The sequence below is a fragment of the Oryzias latipes genome, chromosome 5 (assembly GCF_053564925.1).
Source record: "Oryzias latipes strain Hd-rR chromosome 5, Olatipes_Hd-rR_3.1".
NCBI classification, from domain to species: domain Eukaryota; kingdom Metazoa; phylum Chordata; class Actinopteri; order Beloniformes; family Adrianichthyidae; genus Oryzias; species Oryzias latipes.
In genome coordinates this window covers 31,534,552-31,554,383 of record NC_136241.1, presented here as the reverse complement: position 1 = coordinate 31,554,383, position 19,832 = coordinate 31,534,552, and the positions used below count along the sequence as shown (strand labels likewise).

At 37.9% G+C, this 19,832-nt stretch overlaps 2 protein-coding genes across 2 annotated transcripts; both read left to right on the top strand.

Moving 5' to 3' along the window:
- The first annotated feature begins 7,493 nt into the window (after nt 1-7,493).
- LOC144992217 (uncharacterized) lies at nt 7,494-11,651 on the top strand. The gene is made up of 4 exons (XM_078947727.1): nt 7,494-7,678; nt 8,056-8,174; nt 9,615-9,836; nt 10,740-11,651. Exons 1-4 carry the CDS (start codon nt 7,558-7,560, stop codon nt 10,761-10,763), a joined length of 486 nt encoding a protein of 161 aa, XP_078803853.1. The 5' UTR covers nt 7,494-7,557; the 3' UTR covers nt 10,764-11,651.
- Nucleotides 11,652-14,536: 2,885 nt separating this feature from the next.
- LOC144992216 (bcl-2-like protein 15) lies at nt 14,537-17,880 on the top strand. Its single transcript, XM_078947726.1, has 4 exons — nt 14,537-14,892; nt 15,224-15,357; nt 15,920-16,141; nt 17,089-17,880. Exons 1-4 carry the CDS (start codon nt 14,781-14,783, stop codon nt 17,113-17,115), a joined length of 495 nt encoding a protein of 164 aa, XP_078803852.1. The 5' UTR covers nt 14,537-14,780; the 3' UTR covers nt 17,116-17,880.
- The last annotated feature ends 1,952 nt before the right edge of the window (nt 17,881-19,832 follow it).

Below are 19,832 nucleotides of genomic sequence, written 5' to 3'. Positions count from 1 at the left end.
TAATGTGGAACTAATGCTTATTTAAAGTACAAGTGAACAAAAGTCATCTAGTGTTTCCGAGGAAACGATTGACAGAGAAGACCACGGCGTTGCTCTGATCAGGTAGCTACAGGTTCACTAAACTTTGATAATGTACTATCAAGAATATATTAAATCTTTCCTTTTTATCCTAATTCTGTTGATTTACTTAGCTTACTTTTCTCTTTTCTACAGCGAGGCCTGCAGGACAAACAACCCACAGAGCAACATTACTGCTGTAACTAAAACATTAAATATAGTTTTATACAGGGGATTAAGATTTACTATATATATTTTATATTTCTTTATAACATGAACTGGAAACCCCGAGGTCAAAATGAGAAACACCTCCGAAGGTAGTAGAGAATGAGAGGGTAAATATCCTGTGGGACTTCCAGATCCAGACTGATAGGATGGAAATGGCGAACCAACTAGACATTGTAGTGGTGGATAAAGAACAGAGGAAAGCCATTGTGGTGGATGTGGCAGTACCAAACGATGGGAACATCAGGAAGAAGGAACATGAGAAACTGGAGAAATACCAGGGATTCAGAGAAGAACTGGAGAAAGCCTGGAAAGTGAAGGTGACAGTGGTGCCTGTGGTAATTGGAGCACTCGGGGCAGTAACCCCCAAGCTGGAGGAGTGGCTACAACAGATACCTGGAAAGACCTCAGACCTCTCAGTCCAGAAAAGCGCAGTGCTAGGAACAGCTAAGACACTGCGCAGGACCCTCAAGCTCCCAGGCCTCTGGTAGAATACCCGAGCTAGGAGGAGAAACCACCCGCCAAAGGGTGAGAGGGGCGGTTTTTTTAATATATATATAGATATATCTATATATATAGATAAAATCAAAGGTCTTGGTAATTTTCCCCCCACAATAAATCCATAGCCAAATCTAGTTCAGTTCCTTAGGACTTCTCAACTCTGTACTGACTGTCTTCAGATCCCAACTGATCTCCTATCACAGCACTCTGTCTGCAATATTTGTGAAACAAGTTCAGCGCTTTGCAAAACTTACCTCAGCTGTTCTCATGGTCTGAGTTTTCTTCTAGTCTTGGTTTTCCATTTGTTGGTGTGATTTTGTTCCAAATTCCTGACTTGATGGTTAGAAGATTAACTTCCTGCTTTTCTCTTTATCCACTTCACACCTGGTTCCAGCTGTGATAAAAACAGCTGCGCTTCTTGTTACAGTAGCTTTTCCTCAGTAGTATTTACCTTTGCAGATTTTACAGTGTTTGGTGCTTTAAATGCAACTTTATATGAATCATTTGTATAACAAATTCACAACAAACCTTGTGATTAAAAAGAGTCATCAGGAGAATAATGCACAAGCTTTTCTACTAGAATGCAATAAGATAAACACATCTGTCAGCATAAGATCAAAAACATCCACACCAACCCAAAATTCTTTAAAAAAAAAAGATTTTCAAGTACACTCTAACACTGGCAGAATCAGATCGGTCACAGTTTATCAAAGCCACAAACCTCACAGTGGATGATTAACCTATAGACCCTGATTTTTCACCATTCATTCATTCATCTTCTAAACTCGTTTTGTCCCTTTTGGGGTCACAGGGCTGCTGGGGCCTATCCCGGCCACTTGTGGGCAAAGGCAGGGGACACCCTGGACAGGTTGCCAGTCTGTCGCAGGTCCACATATCACACATCCATTAACTCTAACATTCACACCTACGGACAATTTAGAGTTGCCAATTGACCTATGAAGCATGTTATTGGATGGTGGGCGGAAGCCGGAGACCGCGGAGAAAAGCCATGCACGCATGCACTTTGTTATCAAATTAATTCATTTTGCTTAAAAAAACATCTGCAGATAAAAAAGAAAGCTTTGCAATGACAAGTAAAGAGCAACTTCTTTATGAAAGACCTGGAACAATAAGGTATAATAAGGTTCATCACAGACGAGAAGGACAGACAGAAGCAGAAAAGACAAATCCAACACGCAATGCAATTCTGCCATGATCCAAGATGATCCACAAAAGAAAGGAAAACAACACATGGAAAAAAAAGAAAATAAAATAGCAGAAAAACAGGAAAAAGGTGTTAAACAGCTGCAAATAAACTATAACGGTTCCAGTCATCCGGGGAATAAGAGAACCGATACAAAGAAACATGAAGAAACACAACAAAAACTCTGCAACCAAACTTCAAATAAAAACAGAAATAAAAGTCATTGGTTGACCCAAAGAGATGGCTAAAGTAAAAATGAGAAAACAAATAAAACATAGTTTACAGAATACCCTAAATAACACATAGAAAATTTTACAAAGTTTGGAGAAGGACGTACGTTTAGAGAGTCAACTGGAAGACGCAAGTGTTAATAAATCAAGAAAAGCAAAGAAAGCTCATACCAAGAATATTAGAACACAACAAAATAAACAATCACATCATGGACCGGGACCAGAGACATTTAGATTTATATATATTTACAGTGGTGCAAAAAAAGCTTTTAGTCAGCCACCAATAGTGGAAGTTCTCCCACTTAAAAAGATTAGAAAGGCCTGTAATTTTTATCATAGGTATTCCTCAACTATGAGAGATAAAACGAGAAAGAAAAATCCAGAAAACCACATTGTCTGATTTTTAAAGAGTTTATTTGGTGTAAAATAAGTATTTGGTCACCTACTTCTTCTGTAAGAGGATCCTCTGTCCTTCACCCATTACCTGCATTATTGGCATCTGTTTGAACTGGTTATCTATGTAAAAGACACCTGTTTACAACCTCAAACAGTCACACTCCAAACTCCACTATGGCCGAGACCAAAGAGCTGTCGAAGGACACCAGAACCCAAACTGTTGACCTGCACAAGGCTGGGAAGACTGAATCTGCTATAGGTAAGCAGCTTGGTGGGAAGAAATCAAACTGTGGGAGCAATTATTAGAATACAGAAGACATGCAAGACCACTGATAATCTCCCTCCATCTGGGGCTCCCCACAATATCTCACCCCGTGGGACCAAAATGATCACAAGAACAGTGAGCAGAACCACACGGGGGGAGCTAGTGAATGAATGCTTTCTGTTACTAAATCATCCCTAATTTTAGTCTATCAGGGTACAATACAGAGAACAAACAAGGCTGAAGTGATCCCAGTAAAACCAGCACACAGTAGAATGTGAGTTTGACTAAAGGTAAATACTCTGATAATTATGAAAATGAGCTGTGTTCAAGGCTATTTATTGTTTGTATTCACAAAACTGATTTATAAAATCCTCCTCCAATTGTTTGTTTTGTTTTCAGGGAGCTGATGCAAAATTGAACAAAACAAAGGCCCCAACCTGCAGGGAAATCACTGCCACCTAATAATAAGCACAATAGTCACACATTATAATTCAAGCTTTACAATTTGATTATTTAAAAAATAGGGAACGTAACACTCAAGACACAAATGAATAAGCCAACAAGGACCCAGAAAGGATAGATTCCAGTTCAAAATTGCCTTGGAAAACCCATTTAACAGATAGATTGCACGACACAATTGTGTATTTAAACTAGTGTAGCCAACAAAGTCATTTTAAAATAATTAAATTGAAATCAGTTAGTTACCCAAACTGCTCTGGGTAAAGGCCATGTAACACAGCCACTATATGTACAGCTCGCACATATTGCACAAATAAAAATAGGTCATTTGTGAATATATGTGGGAAAAGTGAGAACAGTTGTGATCTTTATATGAAATTGTCACAAATGTTCCACGAATGACCCATGTTTGAAACCACGGAAGAAGTACGAATAAACCACGCAGAGAACTCGTAAATTAACGTTGAAAACAAACCGTGCGTGATTATTGCTCTGTTTATGTGCCGTTCATTAAAGATTTGTGCATCAATTACGTAATTTTAACGTGAAATAACATGCACTCGATATAAAAATTATACATCGGTGGGACTTGTCTGTTAGACATTTTGTAGAACAGATGTGGAGGGCTACAAATTTGCATATAGCAAAAGTCACGCACAACTGCATAAGATTTACGTAATACTTGTGTATAAACTACGTTAAATATGCGTAAACTGCGTAATTCTGAAGCGGCCGAAAATTTTAAACGTCTCCAAACCAAATTCACACAAAGACCCGTCAGCTGAAACCCTTCCAGACATCTGTGCACGTTGACAAATGAGGCACTTAAGAAACACTAGTGAATTATCAAGCAAGTATCACGACAGGCCGAAATTTCATCCGTGGTAAAATACGCAAAATGTACATAGTGGCTGTGTAGCACGGCCTAACCAGATGGATAATCTTTAACAGAATCCTTCGGATACTGCTAGCAATAATGAAGTCTAAAGAGGGACAACCACGTTGACCACAGTTTACTGCACTCATCCCCAACCGCCACTCAACTGTCATAAATAGAAAAACAAATAATAAAAATCACAAATGGCTTTGATACAAAATATCTTTGATATCAAATCTGACCCTTTAAGATGGGACATTTTCAGAAATTGTGTCCCCCTGTCAGCAACGTCTACTGGTTTTTGAGGAACTGCATCATATGATACAGCATTCTTACAAATAGACCGAATACATACTTTTAAGTTGAAAAATTGGTCCTTCTAATTCATGTGGCAGATCCATCATCGAGGGGAGAAGCCAGTCTGAGCTGTCAGTGAGAAAGACTGAAGGAGTAAAAATAAAAATGTGAAAAAAATCCAATTGGAGACTGACTTTTCAAAAATGGATGAAAGATCTCTCTTGTGACTGCAGGTGTGAATGTGAGGATGTCCAGTGTATTAGTCTTCTTTGTGAACTGCTGAGAGGGATCAGCAGCCTGTCAAAGGTGCCGTCTGCTTTTAGACCAGTCAAAGATTCCAGCGATGCTGCAAAACTGTAAACAAAACTCACAAGCACAGTGCAACAAATAGTAAGCCTAAATAAAAAAATTGGTTGATGTTGACAACCAAACAAGAAAGAAGATTTCAGATTTTCGTGGCAGGATTTCAAAGAAAAACCAGAAAAACACCTCAGAAATGAATAATCTGGTGTGATTCTAGCCAGAGGGAGGATCTAAACTCAGCTGGGAAGAACTAAAAACCTTCTTTCTGTGACATCTCCTTCCCTCTGTGCACCAAAAAGAATAACTTTGATCTTCTGATGTAAAGCAAGTCAGTGCAGAAGTACCGGTACTCAAATCCGAGGGTTTCTTTCACAGAAGAGGGCTGAAGTTACACTTTACCAAACTGAATATATGTGCTTGGACACGTTATCATCTTCTCTTTAATTTAATAAAACGTATTAATCAAATCAATGCTATCATTGCTTTTAAACTTAAACATTGATACAAATATCATGTTCCTGCTCTTCTGTTCTGTACTGATTTCCCCTAGTTGCTCCAACCCTCTTCTCACCGGTTATCCAGACTGATCCATCGAAATTTCACAAGTCATCTGTCCCAATGCATTTACCGCTTACACTTCAAAGACAGACCGGCGTGTGTGTCTTTGTGTGAGGCTTGACTTCTGAGCTGCTTTCACTACAGAACTTGATTTTATCAAACAGAGCAGTATGTTTTGTGGTGGCACATCTGCTTGTGTTTTCCAGCTTCATGTTGTTTTCTGTGACATTAATCATCCTGCTGTTTGATTCCTAATAATAACTCAAATTCCTCTAAAATGAGATCGCTGATAACCAAACCAGAAAACGAGTTTAAATCTAATCTTTCAAAGTATTCCATGATTAAAAATCTGTGAGAATATCAATGTTTGATCAAAATGGAGGTTACATTTATTTTTGATAATTTTGGTGCTAGGTAATTGTGTTAAACAGCAGACTCTTTGGTGTGATGTATATCATAATTTTGGGAATGAACTAATTTTCTTTCCTTTCTTACTGTTAATCTGTGCACTAGGGTGGGGCTTTGCTGAGCTTATGTAAAGGTAAACGTCTCCACCTTCTGGTAAGATAAGTCTACAACATGCTGTGTGCATCGAATCATATTTTTTTTTACAACTCTATAGAGCATAAATCTGGATCCAAAGTTGTTCTGGAGAAAATGTAAATGTCTAAAAATTCAGCTCTAAATCATGAACCTAATTTACAGAAAAAAAACTTAACGTCATCAATCCCAACAGCTTAAAGGAAGCTGTTCTGTCCACTGAGTGAAACAAAGCTGTCAATCTCTACTGCATAACATACATAAACCTATGTAATCAAACTCAAAAACTCTGTTTCTTTAAGAGGAATTCTCCTTCTGACCAGCAGAAATCATGTAAATATACACAGTTTAACTTTTCTTGTAAAGGTTTTATTTACAAAATAATAAACATTTCCTAAATGTTTTTAAAACTTGAAAACTGAACTCGTGTCAAAGCAAGAACTTCATGAAGGGAGATGACATACGGTGGGGGAGAGACTCTCCTGTGCCTAATTAGTGCAATTCGTTTCTTTTTGGCTGCGAGAAAAATCTTGTTCTTAGGAGATCTATTTATGCACTAAAACAAAACAAGAAACTTTGAAAAGTGAAGATAAGTTGTGAAATTTCCTAAAGGTTAAATTCCTACGAAAGAGAAAAAAACATGTAGCTTTCCAATATTTCAGACTTTATATCATTTGTCTGGAAATTAAATAATAAACTCAAACTTTACTTATTTGTATAGCGCCTTTCATTTTGACTGAAAACACAAAGCGCTTTTCATAAAAGCAAATAAAATAGCCATAAAATATGAAAATTAGTTAAAACAGAAAACACAGGACACTCCATCCTTACAGCCGTCACACCTACAGGCTGCGTAACGGCTATTGGACCAAGAAGGAGAGTGATGGGGTGATGCCAGATGACCTGACCTCCACAGTCACTGGACCTGAACCCAATCCAGATGGTTTGGGGTGAGCTGGACCGCAGAGTGAAGGCCAAAGGGCCAACAAGTGCTAAGCATCTCTGGGAACTCCTTCAACACTCTTGGAAGAACATTTCAGGTGACTACCTCTGGAAGCTCATCAAGAGAATGCCAAGAGTGTGCAAAGCAGTAATCCAAACAAAAGGTGGCTACTATGAAGAACATAGAATATGACATTTTTATTTGTTTCAAACTTTTTTGTTATGTATACAATTCCACAGGTGTTAATTCAAAGTTTTGATGCCTTCAGTGTGAATCTATAATTTTCAGTCATAAAATCAAAGAAAAAGAAAACTCTTTGAACGTTCTCATTCAAACTCTAATGAAAAAATATTTTGGAGGATTGATTTTTTTATTTTATTTTTTATTTGAATTGATGCAGATACATTGTGAAAATGAAAAAGCATTTCTGTAAATCCACTTTTTAATGTTACATTAGATTTTTCTAATGGAATTTTTCTACAGATTTTTTTACAGAGACCTTTTTGAAAATGAAATGTCAAATAAAATTTTTGTGCTAAAGACTCAGATGATTATGAAATAAGTTCCTGTACCTTTAAAGTTCTGTGTCGAGTTAGGCGCAATTCTAATTACAAAGAGTGATGACGTCATCGTGTTTCTGCACGGAGTGCGCCTGCGCAGGGAGTTATTTTTGAACGGGCGGTTCCTACCTGTGAAGTCATCATGGCTCCCACTGACGCCGAAATTCGGAGCCAAACGGATCAGATCGTTTTTTATCTGTTCGCCGGCAAAGATGAAGTTCGAACGCGGATGTGTGCGAACGAAATTGAGCCCGACGGTCCACGTAAGTGTCTTATCTGTGGCCCGAACGTTAACAACCAAGCAACCGAATGGCGGTGCCTGAAATACAGATATGACGGCTGGCGGCACAACAAGGTTTTTGCGTTGTCATTCAGCTACAGGAAACTAAATATTCTGAATTTTACAACAAATGGCTGCGTTAACAAATAAGTGGCTGTTATTTTATGAGTTAATATGAAACCAGGAATTGTCTTTTAGTCCATTAAATAAAACAGTAAATCTGTTCCGAGCCAGAAGGTTATCCATATGTGTCAGGACTTTTGTTTGTAAATAAATTTCTAGTTTCGTGACGTCATTGGCGGATGAGGCGCGGCACATGTTCAAGTTTCTTATTTTTCTATCTTGTTTTCTCTCGTTTAGAAGATGATTTTGATCCAGTTTTGGTAGCAGAAAAACTCCGAGCTATAGGCGATGCCCTCAACGATGAAGCCCGTTTCAGAGCCGTTTTCTCTGAGATGCAGGAAGCAGCAGCCAAAGAGGTGAGTGGAGAAAGAAACTCCTGCAAGAACTTTTCAATGAAGATGTCCTCACAGAAAAGCTCTGTTTTCCAGACTTATAATGTAGTTAAAGCTGATTATAGAATAGTAAAGCAGTTCCAAAAAGGTATAAATACTCATGTATAATACACTCTCTGGACACTTTAGGCACACCTGTCCAACTGCTGGCTAATGCAAATGTCTAATCACATGGCAGAAACTTGATGCTTGTAGGCCATGGAGACGTGGTAATGACGACCTGCTGCTGTTCAAACCGAGCATCAGATTGGGGAAGCTTTGTGTGATCCATGTCTCTTCACTGATGGCAGTAGTTGGCAATAGTGAGAGCCGTCTGTATGTATTTTGTCAAGGCCTTTATGTCTGCAGCCAACCAAACACTTGCACAGTACAGCAGCACTGGTTCTATGAAGGCTCCATGATGCAATTTCGGCCTGCACAATTAACCGCAAATTTATCGCCATCGCGATTTCAAGCTGTGCAGTGTCCGTATCGCAAAAGTCAGCGAAAATCGCAATAAATGGTAAACCTTAAATGTGCTAAAACAATCGTACGGCAACTTGAACTAGTTCATGAATTGAATAAATCCCGTCATGCATTTGACCAATCAGATGGAGCTTTTATGTTAGTTGTTGCCCTCCAATATAGAGGAGGGTCATTTGCAGAATAATTTAAGGTATTTTGACTCTTATTTAAATTAAACTTTTGCAGTGATATGGAAATATTATCGCAAGTTGTATCATCATTGCAATATTGATCACTGATATCGCATATCACGAGTTTTCCTCATATTGTACAGCCCTAATGCAATTAAATATGAAAGACTTGAGCTGCGTTCACACCGAATGCGATTCACGCAGCAAATTTGCGTCGGCCGCCTCTCTTTCCTCTTCTTGCAGTCTGTCTAAAAATGTATTCTATAGCTGGACGCCGTGTGTCAGAAGAGCTTCCTGCTAATGTTTTTAACCTGATCTCTACATGGAGCGGTGTCTGTGTTTATGCTGTTTACAATGCATGGAAGACACAGATGATGTTGAGAGATCAGGTGTATTTATTTATTATTAGGAGCTCTTCAAAAACATCGGTAATTACGTCTCCATGTGTGGGTTCACGAGATCATTCAAAGATTCTCCCGGTACCGGGAGCTTATTACCGCTCCGACAGCTGTGTCTGTATGACGGACGCTTCCGGTGTGTCTCTGTGACCCAGTTTGAAGGCTCACTGTCCTGCATAAACCCAAGAGGGGAAAAATAAAAATAAAATTTAGGGAACATTTTTAATTTTCGTTCTTTTTAAAAAATAAGAGAAATATCACTAAGTTCAGGAGGCCTGAGCAGGCAGCTCTCTGAAGACTCGATGACCACACAGCATATTGTAATATTTCCTTCCTCAAACATTCATTTCCTCATTAAATGTGTCCTCCAGACCCTAGAAGCAGCGTTTAGCCACAGTGTGGAGGTGCTGTGTGGGACTCACAGCGCCACGGCGGCTGAAGTGGCTCCAGAGCTCCAGCTGATCAAGGCCTCAGTGGCTTTTGGGGTCTATGTTGCAAAAAGAGCTCCAGAACTAAAGAGTAAAGTCCAAACTGCCCTGTCTTCTTTCCTCACCAACCGGGTTGGTGGATGGGTCGCTCAGCAAGGTGGATGGGTAAGTCATGTTTAGAATTAATTAACAAAATGTTAAACTCTGGTAAATGGTGTATACTTATGTACACTGAACTGTCATAGTCCCATTCTCCCACGCACACACATTCACACACTGATGGCGGTTTAGCCATCCCATAACATTTAGGAGCAATGTGGGGTTCCGTTTCTCGACCAAGGATTCTTCGAAACACAGGCGCGCAGGACGGGAATCAACGCTGTGGTTTTCTGATCAGAGGTCGACCACTGCCGCCCTTTTACCATATTCACTGGAGGTCGCAGTGATGCCCCAGTTTTTCTCTTATTTTAAACGCTGGTAACCTCTTGAATCAGTCACATCAAAGACATCCTTAGTGTGTGTGCATGTGTCTGTGTATTTGTACACACTACTATAAAACACTACTATAAGCTGTTGCCTTTTGTTAAAAAAAGAGACACAAGTTCCTTTAATTTTATTTATATGTGTATACATATGTATGTATATATGTGTGTGTGTGTGTGTGTGTGTATAGATATGTGTTTATGTATATATGTATATGTGTGTGTATATATAGATGGATGGATGGAAAGATAGATGGATGTTGATATTTTGCTTTAAAAAAATGACTACCGGTAAATCAAACTTTCTTAACAACTGTTAATGACTGAAGCATTTCTAATGAAACAGAATTTTCCAGCAGTTGAGCTACAGAACCTGTTAAAAACACCAAAAACAGTTTTCATTGGATTGGATCTTTAAACACCAAACATTTTAAAATGAGGGTAGAAATCTTTTCTCTCGCTGATTATTTTTTTGTTAAATTAAACGAAGAAAAAAAAGGAATAAAAAATGGTAAAAGATTTACAGTTTTGAAATATTTTACCATCATTTCTTATCCTGCATCTGTTTTGTTTTCGCCTCTTTCAGGGTAAAGTACGTCATCTGGAGTGAATCGTGCCAAACCAGCCTGCTTGGTGTCTTTTCTTTCTCATCTGATAATCATGAAGGCAAATTTTCAAGATTCTGTCCATGAAGCTTCAGTTCATCCTCACATCGGTCTTAAATATTTACTTTTTGTCCTCGGTGCTTGGTGTAATCATCAGTTTAAACAACCTTATGAAAAAGAAGATTACTTGAATAATTGTTTATGAATGACACAACAGAATCCTCATGACATCACTGCATGTACTGTTAGACTGAATCATCCTTGTTAGAGTTTTTAATCCATATTTATTGAGCTCAGCGCTCCTGGGACTTTTGAATTAGAATTCTAGAAGATTTTGTTTTTACTTGACTCTCAAAAATATGCTGTTGCTTCTAAGTGAAACTGAAACTATCAAACATTTGTATTATGTCTTTGTAAATGGAAAAGTCAAGTTTTTCCTTTTGTTTGCTACAGTGGGGCAAATAAAGCAGTCAGCCACCAGTTGTGCATGTTCTCCCATTTAAAAAGATGAGATGCCTGTCATTTTCATCATAGCTATACTTCAACTATGAGACAAAATGAGGAAAAACAATCCAGTAAATCACATTTTCTGGTTTGGAAAGAATGTTGTTTTTTTGCCCCACTGTATATAATGTCAAAATTAGTTATTCAATTTTAAATAACTTTTTGAATGTATTTTCATCAATTGTTTACATAAAAGGCTTGCATTAAGTATACCTTAATACAATGCACATGTTAAAAAATTTGCAAAAGAAGGATTTTTGTGTCTTATAGGCTGTTCATTGTAAAGATGCAATAAGCACTGTGTATTTTTGTGCACCTTTTTTAAACAAAAAGCACTTTTGTGATGTTTTGTAATTTTATAATGATTTAATAAAGAGGTGAACTTTGGACATCTTGGTCATTATAAGTTATTGGGAAAAAACACAAAACTTCATAAAAGTTTTTCTCCGTTCTATGACCCCCCCCCCCCCCCCCCCCTTAAACTTGAACACATTTTTGTTTTATCCTCCATTCTCTGTTAAAGCATACTTGGACACACAACGGACAAAGTTCTTAATTAGTTGTACAAGCAAACAGGTTATAAGAGCGGACAACACCTTTTTCTTGAAGATGAGAAGGCTCATGCTTTGTGGGAAGACATAACTTGGTCACCATCATCATCTGCAAAGAAAATTCCCGGCTAGTTAGAAAACAAACTTTCCAGTCACCGTGGCCACAACAGAAGCTGAAAGGCGCCTCCCAACGATGAAAGGAATAAAGGATTTCTGGGGAAAAACCATGACCTAAAAGAATCTGAATTCACAAACCATTCTGTGATTGGAGATAAGACAGGAACCTGACTTTAACCGGAAGGTTACTGAAAAATGTGTAAACAAGGAAGAAGAAAAACAAAATTCTATTTTTAAGAAGTGCAAGTTAGTAGACAGTATTTCTATGTGGTTTTTCATGATCCTAATGACTTCAGTGGAACAGCACATCATCAGTAGGGTAAAACTGACCTGTCTCATGACAGTCTAATCCCAGCTCAGGTTCCCTATCAGTGGGTGAACCCAGAATCTGTTTTTTTAGGAGTTTTTCCTTACCAAGAAGGAGGGTTTAAGGACTGGTAATCCCAGTTTAGCTTAGTCTGTTTTGTTAGTTTAGCCATTACCTTTTGAATTCAATGGATTCATATACTTTAACATTTCATGTTTATTATACAAGTACATGAAGCCCATTGAGACGACTATTGTTGTAATATTTGGCTTTATAAATAGAATTGAATTGAGTTGAATTTAACATGTATCAATAAAAAGGAAATTAAATTACTTAAATTGATTTTTTTGATGAAAATACATGATGAAATACATATTTTACATAATATTTATATAGGATTGTCTAGGGAGCCGGTTTAGCTCGTGCTGGTTTGCGGCGCCTTCCGTCCGTGAAACCAGGGTTCGACTCCGGGCTGCTCCCTGTTACCTTCTCTATTTCTGTGCCGGTCCCAAGCCCGGTTGCTTTGAGAGGGTTGCGTCAGGAAGGGCATCCGGCGTAAAACGTTGCCAAGTTTACCATGCAACTCGTTCGCTGTGGCGACCCCCGATGGGAAAAGCCGAAAGAGAAACAACAATTTATATAGGATTGTCTGATATGTTCTATATCAATACAAAAGATAAATTCATATCAAACAAATTTCTTTATCAAACATACCCCCTTGTTTCAAAAATCCCCTCTGATTTCCGCAGTAATCTGTATGATGGAGCATTAGGCCCAGTTTACAAACATTTTTTTTTTTTTTATGTAGACTTTAAAGACCTAAAATCACAAGAAAAAAATCATAGCTGTTAAATTACAAGAATAATGTTTAATAACTGATACCTGTCTGATAATAGAAGAACCTAAGAAGTCAGTTATCAATACAGATACTACGAACTTCATTGGACTAATAATGTTAAGTACAGTGGTTTTTCTCACATAAATGTATGTGTTTTAAAAATCATACGCATACATTTGGAAAAAAGTCACTCATTTACGAAAGGAAAAGTCATAAATTAACAAGAAAAAATTCCACAGTTTGTTTATCGGAGCCATGCTCAAAGATGAACATGTGGAACAATTTGTGAAGCTTTATTTCCTGATAGGTTTCAAAAACAAAGAAATTCTGAACCTTGTGGCAACTCAAAATAAAATGATTGTTAGTGTAGCCGGCTTTCCGAGGTTTGGTGTTGGTAATGCGTAGTTTCATATGAAAAATAAGGAGGTCGGAGACATGTTTATATAAATAAATATGTCCTCCTTCAAAGTAAACGTCTTGTTTCAATGCAAAACAACAAAGAGGAATGAAAATCCTCTGCCAAAAACTGAGCCTCTTTAGACAGAAGCTTCACACGGACTTGGATGAGATCTTGTCTTTCACGGAGGGAGAAAGGTTTGGAAGTGGACAGCTGCAGGGTTATGTACTTTGTTCTTCGTTTGCATGCAGCATTCTGCATCTGCCGGCATTTTTTGCCTACTTGAGCTTGAGTCTACTCATCTGCTTGCACCGCTCTGTACTGGTAGCCATTCTTCATCACTGCTACCAAAAGCAGTCTTCCTCATTTGAGTCTGGAAACTCCTCTTTTACCTGTATGTTTTTGTAGCCCTACAAAATAAATTGATGGGGGGAAAAAAACTTAAATTACTTGCTATATGCATAAAGCAGTTGGTTTACAGCCAAAACATTACGCAAAAGAATCTATATCCAAGAACAACTTTGGTGGCAATTCTTGATATTGCATTCAGGTTGAGGCATAGCTTGTGATATATGATGTACAATTAAGTGGATGAAAGGTTAATCTGTATTTACTCCAAATATAGAAACAACACTTGGGAAATCTTTACATGATATGTTACTCTACATGTTACTTGATGTAATTCTACTTGTTTTTACCTGCAATTGTATCATTTTATAGAAGGTAGAGATTGAATCAGATGAGGTGGTTGGTGTTTCTCTCTCTGTCTGTCTATCGACCGCCTTGGCTACTTTTTCATATTGCAATGACCTGCCAATGGGATGATGCAAAAGTTTCCACGAGAGTGGATTAGTGCACCAGTGCACAAAATTGCAGCAAAATAAAAATACTTTCAAAGTGATGTACACAGTAGTGACCTCTGTGCACGAAAGGGTTCATCTAATACAATTACGACTTTTATTCTAGTAATAGTATTATTTTTTCTTTTCGTTTCGTTTATTTCGTGTGGTGGCCCTCCTACCCCGTCGTACACCTGACTTCTGCCTAAACCCGGAAAAAAACAATGCAGACGATGTCACGATCGGAGGGAGGAGCCAAGACTTCCCTCAGGTAAATCAAATCTTTTACCTGGTTTGGTTCAGGGGCAGACGTGGATTTGTCAAAACTTCCCGAATTTAGAGGATTTCCTTTCAGTCCGCGTCGCGACACCAGGCTTATAAAAGCTGAGTGTCCGTTCGCGGCCGCGCCGTTGACCGCCGTCGGTAGTTTTGCGTTTCGCAGGCGGACGCCGGTACCTGCGAACCAACGATGGCTCCCGCTGATTTTAAGACTCAGACGGATCTGGTTGTTCAATTTCTGTTCGCGGACGAAGATGAAATTCAACAACGCATACTTGACAGCATTGAGTCTGATGGTGAAGGTAAGAGTCTTTATCAGTGACCTACTAAGGAAATCAGAACTAAGGTGCCGGTTACAGATGATGTACTGTCAGCTATCACCGGTAAATTAAACCAAAGTTAATCTCTTAGTTAAGTTGTACGTTTTTGTGTTTTCTATTTCCCTTTAATTGGGAATTGCATACTACTTCCATTTATGGGTGAAAACATTTTTGTACAGTAGGGTGAGGCACATTCAAGTTGACTATGACTCATTTTTTTTCTTTGACTTTCTTTTTTAACCCCCTAAAGCCCAGATTTTAGTTTGGAATGTTGTAGAAAGAAGAAAAACAACCTCTCCTCATATGCACACAGGGTCAACGGAGGAGGAAGATGATTTTGATCCAGTTTTGGTTGCAGATAAACTCAGAACTATAGGTGATGCCCTCAATAATGACCCCCGTTTTGGAGCTGTGATGTCTGACTTGAAGACAGCAGCAGCAAAAGAGGTGAGAGGACAATTGAAATAAAGTTCAACCTGTTGTACACACATCCTAATGAGATAGATGTGCTTTTATGTTTTGCAAAAATACTTCTCACTGAGCAGGATGCGCCACCACCTTTGGCATGTCCATAAATACCACAGCACAAATACTGGTTCCACTAGATCATGTTTTCCCCTTAAAAACATTTCTTGATGAGCATTTATTTGTAGGCTCTTGACGTATTCAAAGCACTCGTAGCTGAAATTTAAAGGACTAGTTCAACATTGGGCATATAAAAATCTCTTTCTATTATAATGGTGATTATCACCTTGATCCCGTAAGCCTTCATAGTTTTTGAGTCATCTACCTGAGGGATCTGGAAATATGTGTCTGTTGACTTGATTCTCAGCTTTCTGAGCAGATTTATGAAATTTACATGTGTGAGCTCTTTTTATTAATTTAATGTTTTTTCTGCTTTTTTTTACACCTTAGTATTGTTTCTGTAAAAAAAAAAAGTGGAATTCAATGTAAATGAACTTCTGGGGAAGTTTCCTACATTCATTTCCTCATTAAATGTGTCCTCCAGACCCTAGAAGCAGCGTTCAGCCACAGTGTGGAGGCGCTGTGTGAGACTTACAGCGCCACGGCGCCTGAAGTGGCTCCAGAGGTCCAGCTGATCAAGACCTCAGTGGCTTTGGGGGTCTATGTCGCAAAAACAGCTCCAGAACTAAAGAGTAAAGTCCAAAATGCCCTGTCTTCGTTCCTCTCCAACCGGGTTAGTGGATGGGTCACTCAGCAAGGTGGATGGGTAAGTCATGTTTAGAATGAACCACTTTCTATATACCGTATGTAAAAAAGTTGTCCTTGTTTGCACCCTAGTCCCGGTGAATGCTCGATTCTGCTGGGTGTGGATTAAAAAGTGATAATGTCATGTAAAAAAGTATCTCCAGTCATTTAGCTTAAATGTTCCAAAGCACTGCGCTGGCTTCTTTAAAACAGACTTTTGTTTCATCACCTGGACAATAACAAAAAAAGCTTTTTATACAGAAAAAAATACAATAAAGTACAAAAAATGGATTGAATAATTATCTCTTTTGTAAGTGTCCATGGTATAAGCTGGATAATGGTCTTTGAAGTGAGCATTAACAGAAAGAAACAAACTTCATCCGATGCTGTTGGTTCAGGCTTCCGTGTCGTCCTTTAATTTCTGATAATGGAACCCTCCACTGCCATTATCCCTTACTTAACTGATGAAGCCTGCTGCCGATAAAACTGTAGACAGCCAGATGTTTTAGTGTTGAGACATCTTTACCATGACATGAAAGGTTCGATATCCAACTGAAGGGATTTGGTGAGAAACTCTTGTTGGGATTTTCAAACTAAATCAAGTCATTTAATTGGACAATGAGGAGATTTAGACTTTAATAAATGAGAACTAATGTCAATTGTTAAAAACAGAAGTAAATTGCAACAATATTTCAACTAACAACTGAAACAGGATTTTCAAGCAGACGAACAGCAGCAGCTCAGAAACACAAGGATGACTCTCGTCCACTTAAGCACCAGAAGCAACTGTTTAGACTGAGACTGAAACCATTTCAGGCCTCTTTCTGTTTAATTTTCTGTCATTTTCAACAAAGAAAATAAAAATTGAAATAAAAGTAAAAGGGTTGAAGATCTATGTTTTGTTTCACCTGTAAAATATTTATGTATCATTTCTAATTCTGGATCTAATTGTTTTTTTCTCTCTTTTAGGATAAAGTACGAGATCTTGATGAGTGAATCCTGCCAAATCAGCCTCTGGTGCCTAATGTGATCGTCATGAAAACCTTTTCCGAATCTGACCATGACGTTTTAGTTCATCCTCACATCTGTTTTTAGCTTTACTTCTGGTTGGTTTGTCCTCAGATCTTTGTGTTGTCATCATTTTAAACATACTTATGAACAATATTAAGTACTTGAATAATTCTTTATGAACAAATATTGTGATCACTTCATAACTCAATGATACAACAGAATCCTCATGACATCCCGGCTTTTACTCCTCCTTGTTTAAGCTTTTAAACTGTATTTGTGGTGTTCAGTGCCTCTGGGACATTTGCATTTCCAGTTAACCGAGCGTTTGTCTAGTTATTTTTACTGCTTTTAGGTGACTCACAGTTAATGTAAATGATCTTCTAGTTTTGTTTGTACGTGAAACAGAAACCATCAAACATATCTTAGACTTTAGCTTCAAAAGCTTAAAAGTATTTCCTAGTTTGTCTGACTACTGTAAACAAAGGGTTTTGAAATTAACTATGCAGTGACTCAGTCTTTTTTTAGATGTATATTTTGGATTAATTGCATGTGGAAGAAAAAAAATGGGGGAAACCTTATTCTAACATACCATTATTTATGGATGCCGTGAATGAAAATTGTGTTATGTGAGTGAGATGTTGATGCTGTTCTGTGCCAAAATGCATTGTTTTGTGCATTCTTTTAAAAGTGTTTGTGGTTTTTTGTTTGTTGTGATTTTGTTGTGATTTTATTAAACGGTTAAATTAAAAATCTGTATTGTTTCTGTGTTGTTGATATAAAACAATCAAACTATTGGAAAAAGTTGCTTTAGAAAAATGCTTAGTTTAAAATACATGTATTTTGATTACATTTTGGAAAAAATGTAAATATAGTTGACAAAATTACCATTTTAAAATAAAGCATTTAAGTACCCCTTTTTATTATTAAAAAAATATAGCTTAATTTCAAAATGTAACATCACAATAGGTCTATATTTGTTAAATTCAAAATTTAAGATGAACACAAAAAAAAACAAAGTCTTATTTACTCGTACTGTTTTATTTTTAGTCTGCTTTCTGGGTCTTTTTCTTATTCAAAGCCTTCACTCTGCATTTACATATTCCTGACAGTAGAGGGCAGCATTCCACCTGAAACGGAGGCTGTCTAAAAATGAGTCAGGTATCCAGCTGTCCATGAGATCATCCTAACATTCAGCTAACTGGTAAAAACATGTCTTGAAGTCAAAACAAAAAGCAGCGTTGTTCTCTGTGGGCTTGGGTTCTTATTTGTCCACCTTTGGGTCATTTAATTAGCTATGTGGTGTGAGGCGATTAAGACACATTTCTTTTAAAGCCTGAGAAGCAGCTGTTTGATTTAGCTTCATGTGTAACCAGAGAGCTGAATGTTTACTGTACTTGCCTCACAGGAAAAAGGTCCCGGTTCAAGTCCCGGCTGGGAGGGCTTGAAACAGAACATCAATGGGGGACTTTTTGTGTGGAGTTTGCATGGTCTCCCCGTACATGCGTGGGTTCTCTCAGGTCAGCCCTTTTCTTATTCAGTGTGTGTTGTGTTTCATGTGTCTTTAACAGATGTTTGTCATGACTGTGTTCTGAGCAGTCTGCACTGTTGGTTCCACCGATTGATAATGAATGTTGTCTCATATTTAGTCAATGAGTCTGGACCGGCTGTTGGTATTTAAAACTCTTTTCTTTAAGAAAATTTAACTGCCCCAAAGTCATCTAGATGGCATGTATTCTCTGTACACTCAAAAGGGAAATAAGTCCAAGAGCAATCACTATGGTTGTTTTGTATAATAGTATGATGCATCAAAGTCAACTGACAAAATGTGTTATAAAACTTTCACAATGAAAGGTGACAGAAATGGTCATTCAAAGTTCACTTGTGGAATCTTTATAACTTCAATAAATTCCCACCACTGTGGATAACCCCACAAATACAAGGTAATCGCACACTTTTAGAAACAAAAAATAAAGAAACTAAATGAATGCTAACCTGGCAGAGTGTAGGATTTAGTTCAACAAGATTTTAGCTAAAATTTCAATCTGCAATACTTCATTTTTGCTCGCCTGCTGAATTTGAACTACGGTAACAAAAATATAGGCTGAGACTAAAATATGTGAATCAGATCCTGGTTCACAGCTCCAAACCTGTGTTCTCTCAAGTCGACTGAGACACTTGAGCTCCTTGAACCTATTGGATCAAAGGCAATTGCAATCCTCAGCCATGTGATGTTTGTTTTTTGCCTACAGCTTTCTATGTCCGCTGTAAATTTCTAATTTAATTCTTTTCCACGTCATATGGGTTATCTTCAGAGGCTTGCATCCCATGAGATAGATGGTACGATGCTGTTAGCACCACTGAGAAGGACACAAACCTCTCGTCTCCCAGAAGCTCACTGACATACATTTTAATAAAATAAAATAAAGAAATAGGTTGGGGACTTGTTCACATCTAAACTCTTATCTAAGGGAAAAAAGACCAATTGTTATTTGTTTTTTTACATGGTAAGTACACTTGAGAGATTGTATTATGTATATCTTACAATACAACAAACACGTGATTTAAGAAAAAAGATACCACTCTATAGAAGGAAGAGAGAGATAAATGACTTACCAGCAATGCTCTAACCCTGCCTCCAGCTTCTTCCGGGCATAGAGAGCTTGGTTGGATGAAGGGCCAGGGCACCTCTCGGTGGTTCTTAA